General features: G+C 52.7%; 4 protein-coding genes across 6 annotated transcripts; 2 read left to right on the forward strand and 2 right to left on the reverse strand.

The window, feature by feature from the left end:
* The first annotated feature begins 19 nt into the window (after positions 1-19).
* Positions 20-4,890, forward strand: LOC125982601 (proto-oncogene DBL). The gene is made up of 23 exons (XM_049743427.1): positions 20-25; positions 91-218; positions 283-397; positions 459-578; positions 647-838; positions 917-1,108; positions 1,272-1,455; positions 1,529-1,617; positions 1,691-1,791; positions 1,873-1,939; positions 2,026-2,141; positions 2,208-2,277; positions 2,357-2,449; positions 2,518-2,610; positions 2,691-2,816; positions 2,883-3,092; positions 3,259-3,351; positions 3,561-3,630; positions 4,043-4,061; positions 4,194-4,291; positions 4,421-4,551; positions 4,622-4,734; positions 4,809-4,890. Exons 1-23 carry the CDS (start codon positions 20-22, stop codon positions 4,888-4,890), a joined length of 2,508 nt encoding a protein of 835 aa, XP_049599384.1.
* Positions 4,891-5,305: 415 nt separating this feature from the next.
* LOC125982327 (coagulation factor IX) lies at positions 5,306-9,840 on the reverse strand. The gene is made up of 9 exons (XM_049742812.2): positions 9,729-9,840; positions 7,716-7,804; positions 7,203-7,369; positions 7,091-7,115; positions 6,871-6,984; positions 6,656-6,787; positions 6,254-6,588; positions 6,040-6,190; positions 5,306-5,970 (listed from the first exon to the last, which is right to left on the reverse strand). The coding sequence occupies exons 2-9, from the start codon at positions 7,795-7,797 to the stop codon at positions 5,408-5,410; spliced, it is 1,569 nt and encodes a 522-aa protein (XP_049598769.1). The 5' UTR covers positions 7,798-7,804; positions 9,729-9,840; the 3' UTR covers positions 5,306-5,407.
* On the forward strand, positions 8,032-12,646 carry LOC125982397 (fibroblast growth factor 13). Of its 2 annotated transcripts, none has more exons than XM_049742948.2 (5): positions 8,032-8,477; positions 10,555-10,665; positions 10,912-11,015; positions 11,110-11,308; positions 11,383-12,646. In XM_049742948.2, exons 1-5 carry the CDS (start codon positions 8,288-8,290, stop codon positions 11,517-11,519), a joined length of 741 nt encoding a protein of 246 aa, XP_049598905.1. In that variant the 5' UTR covers positions 8,032-8,287; the 3' UTR covers positions 11,520-12,646. The 2 variants fall into 2 exon arrangements, with proteins under 2 accessions (XP_049598905.1, XP_049598907.1); XM_049742950.2 differs by lacking the exon at positions 8,032-8,477 and adding an exon at positions 9,876-10,193.
* Positions 12,647-12,738: 92 nt separating this feature from the next.
* On the reverse strand, positions 12,739-19,359 carry LOC125982296 (actin filament-associated protein 1-like 1). Of its 2 annotated transcripts, none has more exons than XM_049742751.2 (19): positions 19,142-19,359; positions 17,433-17,561; positions 17,268-17,342; positions 17,035-17,114; positions 16,852-16,969; positions 16,691-16,783; positions 16,402-16,601; positions 16,145-16,327; positions 15,948-16,040; positions 15,480-15,600; positions 15,000-15,140; positions 14,718-14,932; positions 14,497-14,642; positions 14,362-14,422; positions 13,916-14,033; positions 13,641-13,811; positions 13,397-13,575; positions 13,135-13,263; positions 12,739-13,049 (listed from the first exon to the last, which is right to left on the reverse strand). In XM_049742751.2, exons 1-19 carry the CDS (start codon positions 19,161-19,163, stop codon positions 13,023-13,025), a joined length of 2,301 nt encoding a protein of 766 aa, XP_049598708.1. In that variant the 5' UTR covers positions 19,164-19,359; the 3' UTR covers positions 12,739-13,022. The 2 variants fall into 2 exon arrangements, with proteins under 2 accessions (XP_049598708.1, XP_049598709.1); XM_049742752.2 differs by having other exon boundaries at positions 16,691-16,780; positions 19,142-19,358.
* Between the last annotated feature and the right edge of the window lie 139 nt (positions 19,360-19,498).

Consider the following 19,498-nt stretch of genomic DNA (forward strand, 5'->3'; position numbering starts at 1 on the left):
CACGCAGCGCTACCGACACATGAAGGTGTGCGTGCGGCGCTTCTGGCGGGCTCGTGCGCTTGTCATTACTTCTGTTGCCTTGCCTTGTAGGAGGACATTGTCGGGGTGCTGAAGGAAGGACGCCTCCTGCTGGACAATCTGGAGACGCTGCAAGCCTCCAAGAAGGATTCGGCAGAAGACCGCGAAGATATCCAGTCAGACTTGGACACGGTTCAAAGGTCAGCGCACTCACCTGACAACAAACACGAGAAAAGTCTGACGTTGGAACAAATCTGTGCACAGGCTGCTGTCTCAGCTGCGTGACATGGAGGATGCCTTTGACGGCTTCTTTGAGAAACACCACCTGAAGATGCAACAGTACCATCAGCTGCTGCTTTATGAGCGCAACTTCCAGCAGGTGTGCGTGTCCGTGTAACCCCCCCATACCCGTCCGCTACAACCTGCGTGTGGGTGCGCAGATGGAGGAGGAGCTGGAGAAGATGTCAGCCGAGGAGAAGGCCATCCCCGCCGTGGGCCACACGTTGCTGCACACTGAGCAACTCATCAAAGATCTGCACGCTCTGGAGCAACGTGCACAGGTCTCAAGAGTCCGTGCAGGAACGCACATGTGTGCATACTCACACCGAGTTTTCGTGTGTGTGGTCAGGAGGTGATGTCCCGTGCTCAGGTCCTGACTTTACAGGGCCACCAGCTGGCCGCTTGCCATCATTACGCGTTGGCCCTCATCATGCAGCGCTGCAATGAGTTGCGTCATCACTGTGATGTCATCAGCGGGGGCCTCCGCGGCAAACGCGCAACGCTGACACGAGCGAGAGACTTGCTCGTACGGCTGGACCACGTAAGTGTGTGTGTATTGTTTTGTGCAACACACACACCGAACGTGTGCGCATGCCTGTTTTTGTGTGTTTCCATGCAGGCTCTGCGCTGGTGTGACGAGGGCGCGTACCTGCTGGCCAGTCAGACGGCGGAGCGCTTCCAGAGCCGCGAGGGGGCTCAGGAAGCCCTGCGGTGCCTCAGCTGCCACCAAGAGAGGGCGCCAGACGTGGCGGACCATAAACGAGACGTCCTCAGTCTGGAGTTTGAGGCCATTCTCACGCCTCAGCTGCAGGTAGCGCCCCCTAGCGGCCTTCCTAGGTCAGTGGCTGGGTGGCTGGGTGGCCGAGGGCAGGTGGTTTGGGGGCTTCCATTGTCAGATTAACCTATCACGAGTTACCGATTGCAAACGAGCCTGCCGCCTGTCCTGCGTCTGATCACATGACATTATTGCCCAGTGTCAGATCTCCATGGTGGCCGACAAGCTGTCATCCGTGCGGACCATGATCCAAAACCGGGAGCGGTATCTTCGCAAGACGACCGACGTGAGGGTCAGACCCATCCAGCCGGTGGCGCCACGGCCTGAAGTGGAAGCGACGGTGCAGCAAGGAGCCAAGGCACCGCTCTTCTCGCCCAAACACAGTAAGGCCCCTTCATCTGGTTTCCATCAGAATCAAAATAAAATGTTCTGCTGTAAATTTGGTTCTGTCTCTAGGTGTGGACTTCAACCTTCTCAACGCCAGGTTCTCCTTTGATATTCTTCCTGGAAAGAGGGCCTCCAGGCGGAGCGGCGACCAACGAAAGGTGTGTATTAGAGATGTTTGGTGGTTGATGGAAACAAATCGATGCGACCATCTGGATTCTTTTGTGTGAATAGATCGAAGTGATGCACGACTACCAAGGCAACCGCAGCTCTCTGTACGGCTCCGCCCCCACCAGCGACTCTGAGGCGGAAGAAGGGGTGGAGCAAGTGACAAGGTGCGTAGGTGACTGACTGAAATGTGGTGTCGGCAAACCTCAAAGGTGGCGGCGTCCTAACCCAAATTTTGAACTCCACAGCCACATCATGAAGGAGCTCATCTCCACTGAGAAGATTTACGTGGACCAGCTCCTGGCCGTTCTTCTGGTGAGCTCACAGAGTTTTACATCCTCTTTTGGTTCCCGTCCGTGCTGATGGCCTTTCTTATTCTTGCGTGTGGTGGTGCCCTTCAGGGCTACCGAGCCGAGATGGAGGACCCGTCCGTGTGTCATCATCTGCCACCGCCTCTCCGTGGTCACCAGGACGTCCTTTTTGGAAACATGCCAGAAATCTACCAATTTCACAGCAGGTACCTTCAAGGCCCAAACCACCTCTGCCTGCTTGGCCTTGGTCAACACATGTCTTGTGCTTCCAGAACCTTCCTGCAGGACCTCCAGCGCTGCCTGAGCACTCCGGAGCAGGTCGGCCAGTGTTTCCTGCGGCGGGTGAGAGCGATGACCACGACGTCCTTCTGTGCCACAAGTCAAATCAGCCTTACATACGTGTGTATGCATGCGTCCGCAGAAAGCGAAGTTCCAGATGTACGAGCATTACTGCCAGAACAAGCCACGCTCCGAGTCGTTATGGAAAGAGTGCTGTGACTCCGCCTTCTTCCAGGTGTGTGCCTTGATGTGTATCTGTGTGCGTTCCCAGAGGAGCAATGATGTAACGTTTTCTGGGCGCAGGAATGCCAGAAGAAGCTGGAGCACAAGCTGCCTCTGGACTCGTACCTCCTGAAACCCATCCAGCGTCTCACCAAGTACCAGCTGATCCTCAAGGTTCCCATTGCAAGCACTGACGCAGCATGGCGGCCGGCAAACACGCCTCACACGCCTGTCGCCCGTGTGCCTCCACGCAGGAGCTTCTCAAACACTGCACAGAGCCGCAGTACCGCTCGCAACTGCAGGAGGCGCTGGACTGCATGCTCGACCTACTCAAGTCCGTCAACGACTCCATGCACCAGACCGCCATCATTGGATACCAGGTGGCCGTCTGTCACGCCTCATCGAGAGCTGTCAATGCGCATGCTGACCGATGGTGGGCGTGGCAGGGCGAGTTGGGCCTGCTGGGCCGCGTGGTTCTCCAGGGCAGCTTCAGCGTGTGGAGCAGCCACAAGAGGGCGGCGGCGCGCATGCGGGAGCTGGCCCGCTTCAAAGGTGCCCAGCGCCACGTCTTCCTCTACGAACGAGCACTGGTGTGCTGCAAACGCCGCGACGACCGCCAAGGCTCGCCCGTCTACAGCTTCAAGTCCTGCCTCGGTGTACGTACAGCACACACACACACATTATTTTGACGCATTCAACAAGAAAAAAATGATGTCATTCCAAAAATGTCATTTGATGTTTGCCCATCTCTCCTGTAAATAGAGGAGCAGATCATCTCATTTCATTCCTTCCATATTTTTTGTTTCTTGCATCTGCGCTCAGATGAATTCAGTGAGCGTAACAGAAACGGTGAAAGGAGACCCCAAGAAGTTTGAAGTGTGCCACAGAGGAAGCCAGGAAGTCTACATCCTGCAGGTAAAGAGTTCAGCGTCAACCAGGAGTCCTTCATCCGTTCCTTGAGCGATAGAAAACTGCCTAATAATCCAAACACGAGCCACTCAAATTGTGGAAAATACAACAATCACAACTTTGCACAATCGCCCCTTCTGTAATTTGGGGACAACAAACATAACACCCCCCAAACACTTCCATTTTGCAATTAACATGCTGACATGCCTGCACAGGCTCCCAGCGTGGAGGTGAAGGTCGCCTGGCTCACAGAGATCCAAAAGCTCATCAGTCAACTGCACAAAGGTAACTTGAGGGATGAATGGAGAGACATTTCTCCATTCATGAATGGGTAAATGAAACTACTACTTTCACTTGTCCTCCCTTACCTTCATTGAAGCAGCGTGTGACTCTTCAGTCTTTCCTTCCGTGTCGCCTTCGAGACAAACATTTATATGGCCCTCCTCCAGCTGTGTGGTCGGTTCGTGTGCACCGCACCGCCCCCAAGTGGCCAATGCGTACACAGCAGGAAAGCCCGACCCACGCACAGATGACGCGTGCAAATAAAATAAAATAAAATAAAATAAAATAAAATAAAATAAAATAAAATAAAATAAAATAAAATAAAATAAAATAAAATAAAATAAAATAAAATAAATGTATTATGCAGGAATTAATGTTTGAGGAATGACTGAGCGATCTTTGGTCTTTCTTTCAGACAGCCTCATCTCGGACAGGTGAGCCCCACACACATGCACACGTTTTTTTATTTCCATATTTATGTTCATATTTCATTTTCTATAATTTATTTATTTTTGTTTTTTTTAATTTGTAGTATGCTTGCTAAGTGTTTTTTTTGTCACTTGCAGCTCTTCCGCCTCCAGCCCCGCCCACCCCAATAGATGGGAGGAGTCTGTGAACACCAGCCACGCCCATTCGGACCCTCTGGGATTCTCATCCCGACGCGGTGAGTACACTTGCGGCCGCATCCCTAGCTGAATGCTAACTTCCTTTAGATTGAATACTTTTTTGTCTGGCATGAATCAAAGCTAGCTTTGTCATGTTTCGTCCCCCCCCCCCCCCTCCCCCCCTGCAGCCTGGTCAGCATCTGCACACTCGGCGGCCATCTGCGACGGCTTGGAGGACTGGGGCGCCACGGACGGCTCAGACATGTCCGATTCGGAAGAAGAGGTCAACGCAGGGGAAGAGGACCGACCCCCGACGCTGGTGAGACCTCGTGACACCCGACATTCTTTGCTAACCGGCTGACTAGCTGTTCCCGTTTGCGGCGCCGCAGGTAGCGGGTCGCTATCGAGTCCTGGTAGCCAGCACCGTGTCGAGCCACGATGACATCATCTTCACGTGCGGCGATGTCATCCAGCTGCTACGCCGGGATGAAAATGGAATGTGGTCAGTAGCTTCTTACGCGCACGCTCAGTCCACTGTGTGCGTACGTGGCATAAATGTGTATGTGCTGGCATCAGGTTGGTGAGGAACGAGAGTCGCCACGAAGAGGGGCTTGTCCTGCCCTCAGACCTGCATAGGATCCTGGGAGAGACGTGTTGAGAGCTAATCGGAGAGGCAACGTCTTCCTCACGGCGACGTAGCAGAAAAGCACAACATCAGCGCTTCCTTCATCATCGTCACCACCAACGACACGTGCCAAATTGCTTGACCAAACCTTAGCGTAGAACGTTAGCGTAGCATGGCAGCGCAGCGCCTCTCCACGCACATAGTCAATCATAGAAGAATGTCAGAAGTGCCTTACATGTGACGACCAGCAAGGGGTGCCTGTAGAGAAGCTTGATGTCCACGAGCGATGACATCATCAGTGGCTTTCGGATTCAACGCTGCGCCCTTTAGCGCTTTGTGGTCTTTTTCAAAGCTCATGTTGTGATTTTCAATTCTGTGCAGGACTTGGGTTGAGTCACGTTTGTTTCAAAAGTGCTGAGTTGGACATTCACAATTAAAAGCACACAAATCACGTTCGTGGCTTTTTATTGTTTGAAACGTGAGAGGAAGGGAAAGCGAGAAGGAGGTGGCTACTCTAGGAAGCAGAAGATGGAGACAAAGAAGTGCATGTTCATGAGTTGGCGTGGATGCCCATGGTTTTGCTGATCCAGCGGTAGTAGCGCGAGACGTGTGTGTAAACGCCATACTTGCCGGGCGTGGCGCATTCCTTGCCCCAGCTGACTATGCCGGTGAGGAACCAGATCTTCTTCTGGTAGAGAGTGACGTGCGGCCCCCCGCTGTCCCCCTTGCAGGCGTCCTTCCTACGGCTGTGGAAGCCGGCGCAGAACATGCCGTGGGTGATGGTGGACGAGCTGCTAGCCATGCAGACGCTGCGATCCACCAAGGGAACATCCACCCGGCGCAGCACCGATGACTTGGCCCCCCTGAATGTCACTTGGCCCCAACCGCTCACCACAGAGGTGGGCGCCTCCTTCAGGAGGGTCTCCGTGAAGTCTTTGGGCCCCAAGCAGACGGGCCGACGCTGCGCCGAAAACTCCACCGCCACGGCCAACTTGAGCAGCGCCAAGTCGTGGTTATATTGTGACTTTTCGAACTTGTATAATCTGTGCACGTGCTCCTCAGCCACTTCGTGGTCCCTCTCCGTACCCTCGGGCTTATCCGTGTCGTGTTCGCCTGCCGCGGAGGCACAGCGCCGTCATTCTGGTGCTCACAGAAGCATTTGGGTGCCGATCGATGAGTCACCTAATCGCACGAAGAAGGTAATTTCCCTCATGCGGGCCTCTATCACGCAGTGTGCCGCCGTGATCACCCAAAGCTCGCTGAGCAGCGAGCCGCCGCAGAAGGGTTTCGCCTTGGCGTCCATCAGCCTGTCCGAGTGCGAGATCAGCGCCGCCTGCGGGAGCGCTGTTGGTGGTAAGGCATTGTGGGGGTGGGGGCGGTGCGGCCCATGTCATACCTGCCAGGGAAAGTCTCCCGCTTTGGCCTCGTCGCCGCCCACGATCCTCTGGTCGGTGTTCTCCTTGGCCGTGATGCTGGGAAGCGTGGGGAAGAAGGATTGCCACGGCAGCGGCGACGACGACGGCGGCGATGACGACGGCTCTCCGGCTTCCCTGACCGAGCGCCTCCTGAGCTGAGAGCCCGTGGAGGCGTTGTCGCCACGCTCCGGCTTGTCCTCATATTCATAGTCCAGCCACTCGTCCGGGATGATGTCATTGTCTGGCTTGGCTCCGTCTGTCGAATTGACCGAACGCGGTATCGGGGCCGACGCCGTCCTGCCACAGCTGAACTCGCCTGCACCCACATGCTTCCTAACTTCCTCCGTTCAAGTATATCTGCGTGCGTCGCGTGCGCGTTTCACCTGTGGGCTCGCAAGTCACGAGATCATTGGCTAGTTTGTATCCCGACGCACAGTAGCAGCGCACGCCGATTGAGTTCATGTCGCAGAAGTGAGAGCAGCCGCCATTGTTGATCGAACACTGCTTGGAGATCTCTGCCGGGGAAACACAAAGTTCAGTCCAAGTGGCATAACAGTGTGTGTGTGTGTGTGGGTGTGTGTTTGTCCACCACACTCACCAATCTCGCAGTTCTTTCCAGTAAAGCTCGTGTTGCACCAGCACATGTACGATTTGATGCCATCTTGACAGATACCGCCATTTTGGCAAGGGGGTGGCTTGCACTGGTCGCCATCTATCCGCAAACACACACACAGCCTTTAAAAAAATCTCAAAGAATGAGACACAGAAAGCGACACGCAGGTGAGCAGAAATAGCGAGACGGGAGAGGCGTGCCTTACCGCTGTATTTGGCCATGAATTCCATCTGAAAGGAGAAAAGTTTTTTTGAGCCAACTTCCTGAGTTGTTTTGTATAAAAATTGAGCAGACACGTTACGTGTGTGCGTGCGCACCGTTTTGGTATCGTCTTCAAAGATCTCGCGGGCCTCCTCGTAGTCACATGTTTCCTCCATGCATTCCCGCTCCAGATTGCCAGCCTTCATCTCCTCGAAAATGGTGTTGAAGCGGCGTTGGCGTTTCAGCACCTCAGACGCCGCCCGCCGCTCTACCCGCACCTCGCCTGCTTGCCCAAAACATACCAATACAATGCCAAAGAAGCAAACAGTGCCCCCTGCTGCCCCCCTTCTAGCTCCGCCTATGGTAGTGCATTTAATGTATGTTTGTCGGTGATAGTATGTGTTTCATCAATATGAAATTTGATTGGTTTTGAAAAAAAGTAAACAAAAGTGAGATCAGATCATTGTGAGCTGAAGTTGTTTAACTCAGACGAGCAAACGCGTGGGTGGGCAGTAATCAGAATTTGTTGTTTCTATTTATATTATCATCAATTAGCATTCGTTGAGGAAGCCAAAGGTGACAAAGCCTCGAGAGAGGGGCTCAGAACCGACCCCCGTTTTGTCACTCACGCGCGTTTCCATCCATATCGTCATTGGTGGCGGCCAGGACTCCAAACGTTAGCAGCAACAGCACCAAACGCACGGAGGCCATCTTCAATCTGTTTTGCTCAAAGTACAAGTGCAAACACAAGTTTTGGGCAATCAATCTTTGGTGTTTGCTTTGGTCTCAACTTCGTCCGACTGTTTGAAAGTTCAACTTGCTGAGCGGACGTCTTGCTTGTCTGCGCTTTTTCCTTTCAGCACTTTTTAGATACGCGCGCGTGCCCGCGGCGTTTGCGCGCAACAGCAAGTCGTGTTGCAAGATAATGGACGTCATATGTAATGTATGGATGGATTATGGGAAGGATGGATATATATATCTTTCAAACTCAACAGAATGTTTTGCTCCCAGGGGCGGACATAGGGTGTCTCAGTGGCCTGTTGGGGGCGCCGTTGCAAATAGTTGGGCACGAAACCCACGCCGGGCGAAAAAAAGGCCGCAAACGGGATTCCGGGTGTCCAGGTGGCGAGATTTGGGAAGCGTCCCGCCTCCAAACCGGCGAGGTGGAGATGAAAGATTGATGAAGTCCTAATGGCCTCTAATGTCCTATAACGATCGGCCGACTGGGGCGGGCGGGCCTAATGGATCCGGAGCCCAGGAGAGAATCGAGCGCTTGCAACTTCCGCGACTGGCCGACGGGAAGTTGCCAAATGCCACAAATGCCAGGAGCGCAGAGGCTCCGGAGCTCCGCTGGCGCAGCATGACCTTCCCTCTTCGCAGATCCACCTCAGGTAGGGTGGACGGGGCGGAATGAACGGGGCAAAGCTCGATGCGGGATAGATTTTTTTGGTTAAGTCGAGTCTAAGTTGTGGTAGAGGAAACCAGAGGGAAATTCTTGATGGCTTGGGTGGATGTTCTCAGTGGATCTCAGAGCCAAGTGAAGCCATGGCTTTTGGAGGGATTTAAGAGGGTCTGGGCAAGTCGAATTGCAAGGCTTTGGTGTAGTACCACTTTGGGCCACAAAAAAGGCAGGCAGCACTGAGCTCTCCTGGATATTTACAGTGACTGTACCATCTATGATAATTCCCGTTAGCATTTCTAAGGAATTTTACATCATCTGGTAGTATTAAGATAGTGGATGTTATAGAACAAAGTATTTTAATAAATGTTTTGAGAGAAGTTTGAAAATTGCGAGTTGTTTTTCCTCTTTGTTTTCCACTTTTGGAGTAGGGGGCCGCTGCTTGCTCTTTTTCTTACATTGCAAACTTGCCGCTCTGAGCCAGTTAAGAAGTGGCTTTTGGCTTGCGACTCGGTGCAGCTCCCTCTGGTGGACACCACGAGGTACAAGTCACGTTGCAAAGCGAGGGATGAAGTGGAAACGTGCGTCTCGAAGTTCGTCTGTTTTTGTGTGTGTGTGCAAGTGACAATGCGCTTATGAGGGTGGGGTGTTTTTTTTTTTTGTTTCTTTTAGACAGGCCCTGAGTGCATGCTAATGTGTCTGACTTGTCTTTTCAGTGTGAGAGAGGGAGTGCGTGTTGCAGAGATCTCCTTGCAGCACCTCTGCACCAAAACAGCAGCACATCCCCGCCCCTTCACAAGCCCCCCCCCCCTCATACTCCTGCAGCTTCCTCCATCTTCCTTCATCCTCCGTGCCCCCCCCCCTCCCTTATTTGTGAATGCTGCTTCGTTTCATTGACAAATAGAAGGACTGGAGGGGGCAGCTGTGTGTGTGTGTGTGGGGGGGGGGGGGGGGGCTTACTTGCAAGGAGGGCTCACTGCAGCTGCGCAACAGCTTCTCCAAAAACACACATAGCCACGCATACATGCTTGCACACACGTGCACACAAATGCTGTTGCTCACACACACACACAAATTCACACATACACGTGCACACTAGAACGTATACTAAAAAAAGTCACACAACACTCACACAAAAACACACACACACTCACAAAACGAACTGCTTCTCACACACACACATTCTCACCCACAAAGAGCCACGCACGCACTCTGTGACACACACACACACAGACACACACACCTTCAGATGCAAGAGCAGATGCTCGGATGTGGACGGAGGTCGTCCGGACTGAGGGGCGTCGCCGCGGCAACCAGGCTACGCGGGGGGGCCGCGGCAGTCTGAGGAGCCGGTGCAGGAGCCGGCAGGAGGGGGCGAGGCGGGCGGGGGTCGTCGGGGGTCTTTACCAGATTCTTGAAGCGCGCCGATGGACGTGAGGACGTGTGGGCGCGCAGCGGCCGCTGACGCCTCCGGGCCGTGAACGTCTCACCTCGCCTCGCCCCCCCCCCCTCCCCTGGGCTCCCATGTCGCGCGCGGCGGCCATCGCCAGCTCGCTGATGCGCCAGAAGCGGCAAGCGCGGGAACGTGAGAAGGCTAGCGCGTGCCGCGCAGGCGAAGCCAACGACAGCACTGGCAGCAAATTGAACGTGTTCGCGCGTGTCAACTTGTTTGGCGCCCGCAAGAAGAGGAAGAGGAGGAGGCCACCAGGTGAGCTTCATCCTCCGCATCGTCATCATCATCATCGCTGCATCCAGTGGTAGTAATCAGAGGTTGGGGGTTCGAACCCCTGTCATTGTGACTGTGTCGAAGTGTCCTTGAGCAGGACATCATCAGGAGGTGAATTAGGAAGCAGTGCCAGAAAGTAGAAAAGCGTGATACTAGTGGCAGCCAATTAACCAATTAGCATCTTCATCTCAACTTTGATTGGCCTCGTCTGCTGTGCGGTTCTCGGTTCAGCCTGCAGCTGAGGGGGTTCCTTCCGTTGTTTGTCCACAAAAGCCCTTTCGGCGTCCAGTTTGTGATTTGTTGAGTCCTAACAGGCTTTTTTTTTTTTTTTTTTTCGGAGCAGAGCCGCAGCTGAAAGGCATCGTGACGCGGCTGTCAAGTCGGCAGGGCTTCCAGCTGCAGCTTCAGCCCGACGGCACCATCGATGGAACCAAAGAAGAAGACGCCGCCTACGGTCAGCGTACGCACATGCCACCGAGCCAGTCAAATATTCTGCCTTAATTCATATTATCGTGTAAGCGTGAATGAGCAGAATAGAAGTTTTGCTTCACTCACAGCATCTGCAACAGCACACCAAAGTTGAGCAAAAATTCCATCCAGGACTAACAGTGGTCAAAGAAGATACAAAGAAGGGACCTCATGCTGAATATGTAAATGCTTGCACACTCACAAATTGGCATATTTGTGTGTGCGTGAACAGCCGTGTTCAATCTGATCCCCGTGGGACTTCGTGTGGTCGCCATCCAAGGCGCCCAAACCAAACAGTACCTGGCCATGAACAGCGAGGGCTTCCTCTACACTTCCGTATGTCCACACACACAAACATATTCAGAGCCGCACACAAATACACACTCGTCCGTTTTTACATGTGCACTCTTTTGCAAAACCACACACACAGGAACACTTCACGCCCGAGTGCAAATTCAAGGAGTCAGTGTTCGAGAACTACTACGTGACCTACTCGTCCATGATGTACCGCCAGCAGGCGTCGGGCCGAGCCTGGTACTTGGGACTCGACAAGGAGGGCGCCATCATGAAAGGCAACCACGTCAAGAAGAACAAGGCCGCCGCCCACTTCATTCCCAAACCGCTCAAAGGTAACTTTCGTTTTGTTGCAGGAGCTTCCTAAAAATAAACTGTTGACTGATTTTTTTTGTGTGTGTGTGAGCAGTGGCCATGTACAGAGAGCCGTCCCTTCACGACCTGACCGAGCTGTCGCGCTCAGGCAGCGGCACACCGACTAAAAGTCGCTCCGCTTCGGCTCTACTCAATGGAGGGAAGTCGCCTAGCAACAACGATCTGTCCTAGCCCCGCCCTCGCCTGCTCAAGCCCACCCCACACGCACACACACACAAACACACACACACACGGTCTGCGTTGGGAATCATTCACTCCTTTTCTATCAGATGCAGACGGCGAATTCAACAGTCATCACTATGGCGTGATTTTTCTACAGTGGACCTTGAGAGCTCCCCAAAAAAGATCTTCTGCGTTGGCAATCATTTGCTCATTCCCAGTCAACGCGCACGTAAGGCAGATTTGATTCTCGAAAGCAACTTTTGAGCCGCCGTCCGTTTTGGAGGGGAGGGGCCTATCTTCTCCTCATGCTCATCACGCCCCAGCCGCACACGGGCCTGCAAAGACAATCGTCTGACAGACTGAAGACGCATCCAAAGAGGAAGGCGGGCTGTTGCTAGGGAACAGACGGCCATGTTTACACGGAGCCGGTGGCGGCCATCTTTGTAGCTTTTAGCGAGGTGTGGCACGTGCCTGCAAGCTGCGACGTTTACAAGCCCGCCTTGCTCTTCACGAGACAATTCTTGGCAAACCACAACGAGGCATCTTGCACACTCGTTTGGACATTCCAAGAATGAGCCATTTTCGCAAGCTTTCCATGACAAACTGAATGAAAAATCGCCCATTTTGCAAACTAGTCAAATAACGTCAAATTACTCATTCGGGACAGATCCAAGTCAAAGCATTCCAACTTCAACTTGTTCCGCTCACTCAGGACATTTGCGCTTTTCCTAATCACTCACTACTTTGCTATGTTAGCATGGCAGCCGTGAGCAACCAACTCCGCCCCCAGCTCCGATTGCACATTTCTTCCATTTCAAAGAAACCTCCACGTCGCAATTTCTCCGCAAATGGCGTCGTCTTTTTTGCTTCCTTAGTTTGCTCCCGTTTGTGGCCCGGTGCTTGTCTTGCCGCATGAGCGCTCGCTCGCTGACATCCGACCTCGTATCAGCATGCCGAGGTAGCTCATTATGTTTACGCTCTCCGGAGGGCGCCAGTGAGCCACAAGGGTCAAACCAGAACACTTGCGACGGGGACCAACGAGAAAGCGGTGGCGGCTGACGGGGGAGCGCCGAACCCTTTCCTTCCCGCTGTGGACTGAACTTGACATGCACTGAATAAACTTTGTAAACAAGTCACTGCTCGCTCTGATTTGTCATTCTCATTATGAACAGCGCAGTACACAGGGTGGACACCAGGTGGTGCTGCCACTCAAAAAAAGACAACAAAGTAGACGTTGACCAAGTCTTTTTAGTTCAAAGCCATAAAGTGCAGCAGTAGAATACACCAAACTATCATCATTTATGAGTTCAAGTCATCCAATCAGACGCCAGGGGGCGCCGCTGAGTGGTCATTAAGGCACTTTCTGAATGATATGCTGGTGAGAGGAGGGGCGGGGCCCATCCTTACCTCCCGTCATCATCGCGTCCAGTCCACACGCCAAGATGGCGTGGTCAAGGTCACACTGTCCACGTGTCCCTTTGGGTCTTGCTCATGTCCTCCAGGCGGGAGTCATTACGTGCACGTCTTGGACTCCCACTCCTGCAAACCAGCAAAAAAAAAAACTCAATCATGATTTGAGGTGAATGAAGGAATGAAAGCTGAAGTCTGCCAGGCACTCACTCACCTTGGCCTTCTGCATGACGTTTCCCTTGGAGGAGGCGTAGAGCGAGGGCGGGCGCTTTCGCAGCTCCGAAGCCGAGTTGACGGGAATCACGCTGTTGTTGGACACTTTGCTCGCCTTGTCATGGCACACCTGCACACATGGCGTTCCTTTTTTTGCTTTTCAATTGAAAAACCAAATAGTAGCTCATTATGCCTGATTTTTCACGACATTAAAAAAAGAAATATCGCTGTACGCATTTACAAGCTTATCAACTTTTTGCTACCTTGGTGACGAGCTTAGCGCTGGTGGGCGGGGCCGTGATGGCGCCGCCGGCCAATGACTTGTTGAGGTTTTCTTTGACTTGGGTCAACTTGAGCTCAAGCTCCACCCGCTCCTCCTCCTTCTGCTTGCACAGCGTCTCCAACTGGACCAAGCGACGCTCCACGGCCGGGTCTGCGAGCGCTAAAACATACAGAAACAGATTCATACACACAAACTAAATACACACGGGCGCAGGTGCAACTCACCTGTGTCGCGAGCGTCCTTTAATTCCTTCAAGCTTCTCCTCTCGGCGCGCAGGGCGTTCAGGGTGCGTCTGAGGGTATCCTTCTGCCTCTCCAGCTCCGCTTTCTCCGTCACGTATCTCCTGGCGTCGTCCTCGGCACGCAATTTCCCGTAGCGAGCATACTGGTTGACGCCTGGAAGGCAAAAGGCCGACCCACATCAACAGGCCCAGTGGTGACCATTTTGGGAATGGCTTAGGTCAAAGCGAATGACGAATGAGCGACAGATGTTAACTCACTGGAGGCGTGTCTCTTGATGGTGGCCTGCTGCTCCGTCTTATCCGAGTCTCTGCTGGAGAAGGACGCGCGGCGCCTTGGCGGGCCGCCTCTGGTCGCCGCGCAGTTGTCGTCGTCGTCCTGTGGGGACGCATGACGTCGTTATGAAAGCTGAAAACAAGTTGTCCTCTTTACCAGAACAAAGACACCTTTTGTCGGGAGAACAACGAAGAACAGTGGGGCGCTATTTGTGAGCTAGTCACAAAAATGTGCGGGTGTGTGACTGTTCTTAAAAAAAATGGGGGAAAAAAGGGGAGTGGTTTAAAAAAATGAGTGTGGTTAAAAAAAGAAACTCGTTAGCCTGTCATATTTTAGCTTTTCAAAAAATTGAGAAAAAGCAGAACTCTTGGCAAATGCGGTGGAATCTCTTTTGATATGGGGATGTTGAGCGGACGGATAGCACCCTTACCGCCACGCTTTCGTAGACGTCGTCGTACGTGACGGCGCCGCGCTGGCAGGAAGTGGCCCAACTGAGAGGAAAGGAGGCAGAAAAAGATGAAGGCGGACCAGAGGAAATGGGTGTGGGGAACTCTGAGCGTCTCACAGGAAGGAGTGTCGGGCGGCGTGGCGGATGTCCGTCAGCGTGTCCACGTCAACGTAGTCGTAGTGGAGTTCTTCGGGCAGCGCGCTGCTGCCCGTCTCGGCCAGCAGGACGCCCAGCCAGCGACCCAAATTCTCCGAGCAGCTGGCCTGACACGCATGTAATGTAGTTGGCCAATGAATCGCTTCTCAGAATTTTATTTTGTCCAGCAGATGGAAGATTACCTCCAAGGCGACTAGCTCCGCCCCTCCCTGCAGGATGCGGAAGGAGAAGGGACGCTTGGGGCCGAGCCCCCCGGGCACCACCTCTGCCCCCCGCAGGGGGACCGTCGCGACGGGGGGCCGCTGGTCACCCGGGTCCCTCTGTAGCTTCAGAGTTCCCGCTTGCACCGTGCACCAGCACTCCTTCCAGACTCCGCCCACGCAAGCGCTGAGATACCCTGGGGAGAGGGGGCGGGGCATCATGAGATCAGCTGATTAACCGAACCAATCAGAAAGGCGCCTCACCGCAGCCAGGGTTTTGGTGGCGCCCGGAGGGGATGGGCGGCTTGCGTTTGGAGAAGGTGATGATTTGATTGATGGTCTTGCCCGCCGCGCGGCTCATGGAGCCCGTCAACTCCGACAAGGCGCCGCCGCGCTTCGCTTTGCCTGCAAGCCAAACACACATGTTCACCGTCACGTTATTCAAGTTGTTTTTTCGGTAGAGTTTTGTAAAATAATGCAAGTAAGGAATGACATCATTCATTCTTTGTCAGCCCCCCCCAACGACTATTTGTTATTTTGTGACATGATGGGGACACAATGGCAGGAAGGACGTCCTACTGTATCTGCTGCCGTCTCACTTCCTTCCCCCCCCCCCAGAGCACAAAACAAAAACACAAAAAGCGCAAAAAGCAAGATTTGTGTTAAACAATTGAACGATGACAGCTTGAAACGTTCGTGCAAGATACAAAGAAAAAAGACGACTATGATGGAGCGTAAGCCTACTGAGTGTGTCACTGGCATCCCGTCCTGGTCCCGGTCCCAGCGGCGGTCCATGCGGGAATGACCGGCCGTCTGTGGTGGGCCCGCTGTCCGAGTCTGACGTGTGTCTGTCAGACTGCAGCATCTGAGACAAGAAATCATTTTGTCACATTTTACGGCGGTCACTTGAAAGACAGCAACGATGATGTCATCAACAGTCAACGCAGCAGCAGTAGCTGATGTCGGCGCATGCTTTGGAGTCAGTCTGCTCTCTTCTGAGTCACCTTCGGAATGATGATCAGCCACCAAATTCCTTCTTAATAAAAACCGGGCAGTATTCCGTTTTGGTTGTCACGATTTTCCATGACTTCATTCCAAATTCTCGTAAAGGCCATTTGAGGGAAAGCAGCAAGTATCTGGAAGGCCTGGCCAAAAATGACTTGCAGAATGTGTGTGTGTAGTGTGAGTGTGGAGAGGACGAGGCGGAAGCACCTTGTCGATCTCCGTCTTCCGCTGAATGACGGGAGAAGTCGATGCGTTGAGAGGGTCCATGTTGCCACAATGGCTGCTGACATCTTGCACCACCTGCGAGTTTATATTCATTTCAACAAAACAAAATCATCTTATGATGTTAGATAGTCGTGAAGCAGTTGAGACGGCCGGTCAATGGGCCCGAACGGCGCGTGTACCTCCATCCATCGCTGGGCCTGCTCTTTGCTCTGCACGGCCAGAACCAGAACCTCTCCGGCATGCGTAGAGAAACGCAGCTCGTGCCTTTTCTTCTTGCGGCCGTCCTTGTTGACGTATTGGACGCTGCACTGGCCGAGGGGAAGCTCCGTGTGGGGGCTGCTCTCCTTGATACTCTTGTAGCACTGCACACACACACACACACACAAGCTCTTTCTGTCTCTTTGAGTGCCTCAGCCCCTCCCTCCCTCGCTCTTACCTGTAGTTTGTTATCCCGAACCACCACCAGCTGTTTGGCCCACTGCCCGAATCGCTTCTTCCGCGGCAGAAAGGCGCAAATCCGGCAGTCCCTGATCGGAGCGTCCACGGGGCTCCGCCTCCGAGGAGGACTCTGAGCTTTGGACTCGTCGTCCTCCTCGTACGACTCGTAGGAGCTGCTCACTCCGTCTGAGTCGTTATCTGAGCGCATGGAACATTTGGAGTCTTTCAATACAATCTAGTCACAGACACTCAAAGTCAAAACACGTCAAGACGTCGAGCGGACTCACAGGAGTTTTTGGGAGGCCCGTTGATCCTGGTGGTGGGGTAGTTGTCGTCTGCGTCTTCGTAGTAGGCGTCTTCCTCAGAGTTCCTGGAAGCTGCTGGAGAAAAACAAGAGATGCTCAATTTTCATGTACTCAGTGTGTCTATAAATAGGACATGCGCCCACCGTCCACGTTGGTGGTGAAGTACTGGGGGGCCGAGTCCTGGTCCAGCGGAAGGGCCTCCTCGTAGTAGTCCTCCGGGAGGGGCGTGGTAGGCAGCGGAGGGGGCGTATCCGTGGGTGTCTGAGGGCGGCAAAAAAAAAAGTCCTTACCGAGCTCATGCAAACCACAAATAAAATACAACTCACCGATTTGTCTGGAAGTGTCTCCTCTTCCTCTTCCACCCTCTGTTGGACGGGAGAGGTACTGAGCGTGTGCAGATCACAGTCTGGTGACACAAAGGATGACATCATCACCACTTGACTGACTAGGCAAAATAAACCTTTTCCAAATGAAGGATAAAGTTATTTTTTCAGAATTTTTTTTAAGATGATTATGTTATCAACTTTTTAACAACTGAACTGTGAACTTGAGGACTAACCAAAGCGCTCGAACAAGGACTCGACGAAGCTGGTGCCGTCGCCATAGCTGTTCACGTACACGTCCGAGCCGCCGCCTGCCGAGAATGCAACGAGTCTTCATTTGCTATCATTCAATTTGAAACGTAAGCTGAAAGTAGACAGGAAGTGCCTGACTTGATCGCTACCTGAAACCTGCAGCGTGTCCAGGATGTTGCGCACGGACGCCATCTTGTGGGCAGTGGTGGCGCTGAGGTTCTCGCCATCCAACATCTCGAGGAGAGTGGCCAGCTCGCCGAACAGCCGCTCCACCGCCTCTGCGCACAAACAAACAGACACTTTTTAACATGTGTGCAACAGCTGAACTTAGGCTGATAAATATCTGATGGCGACCATCTTATCTATTGTCATTTTTTTTTTTTTTTGCAGTAATTGTGTTCATGTCAAAAGCTGACATCCTGTTTGTGACTATGCACGCGCGTGCTTGCAGAGACCTCGACACACACTCCAACATCCTGGCGTCAGGATGTTTCCTTCCAAAGAGGAAAAGAGGTCAAAGTGCAGAAGAAAAAGGGGCAGACGAAAAGTTGAACGTGAGCATTAAAACCGGGAACAAAATAACACGGAGCAACATGGAGTGTGCGTTTCAGATGTCCTGCTGATTCATTGTCTTCACAGATCTGTGAAATTCAAAGCGGTTCGGAGACAAAACCAGGCAGGCACCAAAATGGGCTGCGACACACACCACAGCTGCATTCATCGAGTGTGTGTGAGCGGCCATTCATGCATCCAGCCCGCAGCTGCGCGCGAGTATGCGTGTGCACGCGCAGGCGGGCGTGTCGGCGTAGGCGAGCAGCTGTAGTTTCCTGTCTGGCTTGTTGACAACTCCTGTCCCGTCCTGCGTGTCCATTCGTGTCCTCACCATCATCATGAGGTGGCCATCTTGGAAGGGCAAATTTCAGATTTGTCACAGTCTTGCACATTTTTCCATCAAACGCGGAAAAAAACGTGCTGGACAAAGGCCAATCATTTTCTTTTGGGATTTTTTACGTGAATCCAGACAAAAAATGTGCCATCGTCCTGCTGGACCAGGACTCTGCACGTTTGCGTGCAACTGTGGTTGGTTCTTTCATGCCAAGAAGCAAAAGAGGATCAGCTGTTCAACCAGCTTGGGGCCCACTTCGCCCACACAGCCGGCATTGTAACCCGCCCAAAACACACACGCACACACACACAGTCATAAGACTGCAACCATGCGACTCCAATTTTTAGATCTTCTGAGTCTCTGTGATGTTCTCACGCCAAACAACGACGATAGCATGTGTTGTTGGGTCCTTGTTCTCCTCTTTCATTTCTCCAGACACCCTTTTTGGCCTTGACGGGGGTCCATGTCTTCATGTGGAGGGTCAGAGTTCACATCTTGGCGCCCCGGCAGAAACAATCATCTTCACTGTCTTAGTCACTTCTCATTTCAATTTGGGGCATTTCCACAGCAGACAACCAAGCAAATAATGTCGATTTTGGAATTTGTTTTGAAACTTGGAGTTGGTGGGGGGGTGAACGTAGGACGCTTCCAGTTGTATACTGCCACCGCCTCCCATGACGTCACCGTACCTGCTTGCTTCGCTATGGCGTCACTTCCCTGCCCTTTTTCATCCGCGCCGCGCTGACTCGGTTGTCGATTACTTTTGTAACGCAAGTGGTGTGTCAATAAATGCCACACTTTTCTGAGTCGGTGCGCTCAAATTGCTCGTATCGTACCTGTAGCGCTAAGTTCGGGAGCCGTGACGTCAACTTGACGGGACCGAAGGCGGCTAGAAAGCTAATACGAAAGTAACGGCGAGATGACGTCAACATGAAGAGCAACTTTGCGTAAAAACTTGACGTGAAAACTCACCGTTTTGGCGTTTGGGCTCCATGCGCTCCAAATATGCACTTTTGATCTGCTGCCTACACTTCCGTCGCTTGGTCGTGGTGTTCGGAGCGGACCAGGCGCGAGGCAATTAAGACAAGACTGGACGATGGCAGTCCGTCCCATTTCCGTAAAACAGACCAACCACAATCTTAAACGTCACCGTACTTTTCTTCCAGCTCATCCTATACCGTGACGTCATCCAAAATGTTAGAAAGTGTAAGGACACAAACTAATATGAAAGGTCCGAAAGTTATAGTAAACGTTTATGTATAGAATAGGAAGTATCGTCGTTATAGTTAAAGTATAGTAAGGCTTTGACTTAATAAAATTGAGCCTTTT

This window comes from Syngnathus scovelli, chromosome 15 (genome assembly GCF_024217435.2).
Source record: "Syngnathus scovelli strain Florida chromosome 15, RoL_Ssco_1.2, whole genome shotgun sequence".
In the NCBI taxonomy this organism is placed as follows: Eukaryota; Metazoa; Chordata; class Actinopteri; order Syngnathiformes; family Syngnathidae; genus Syngnathus; species Syngnathus scovelli.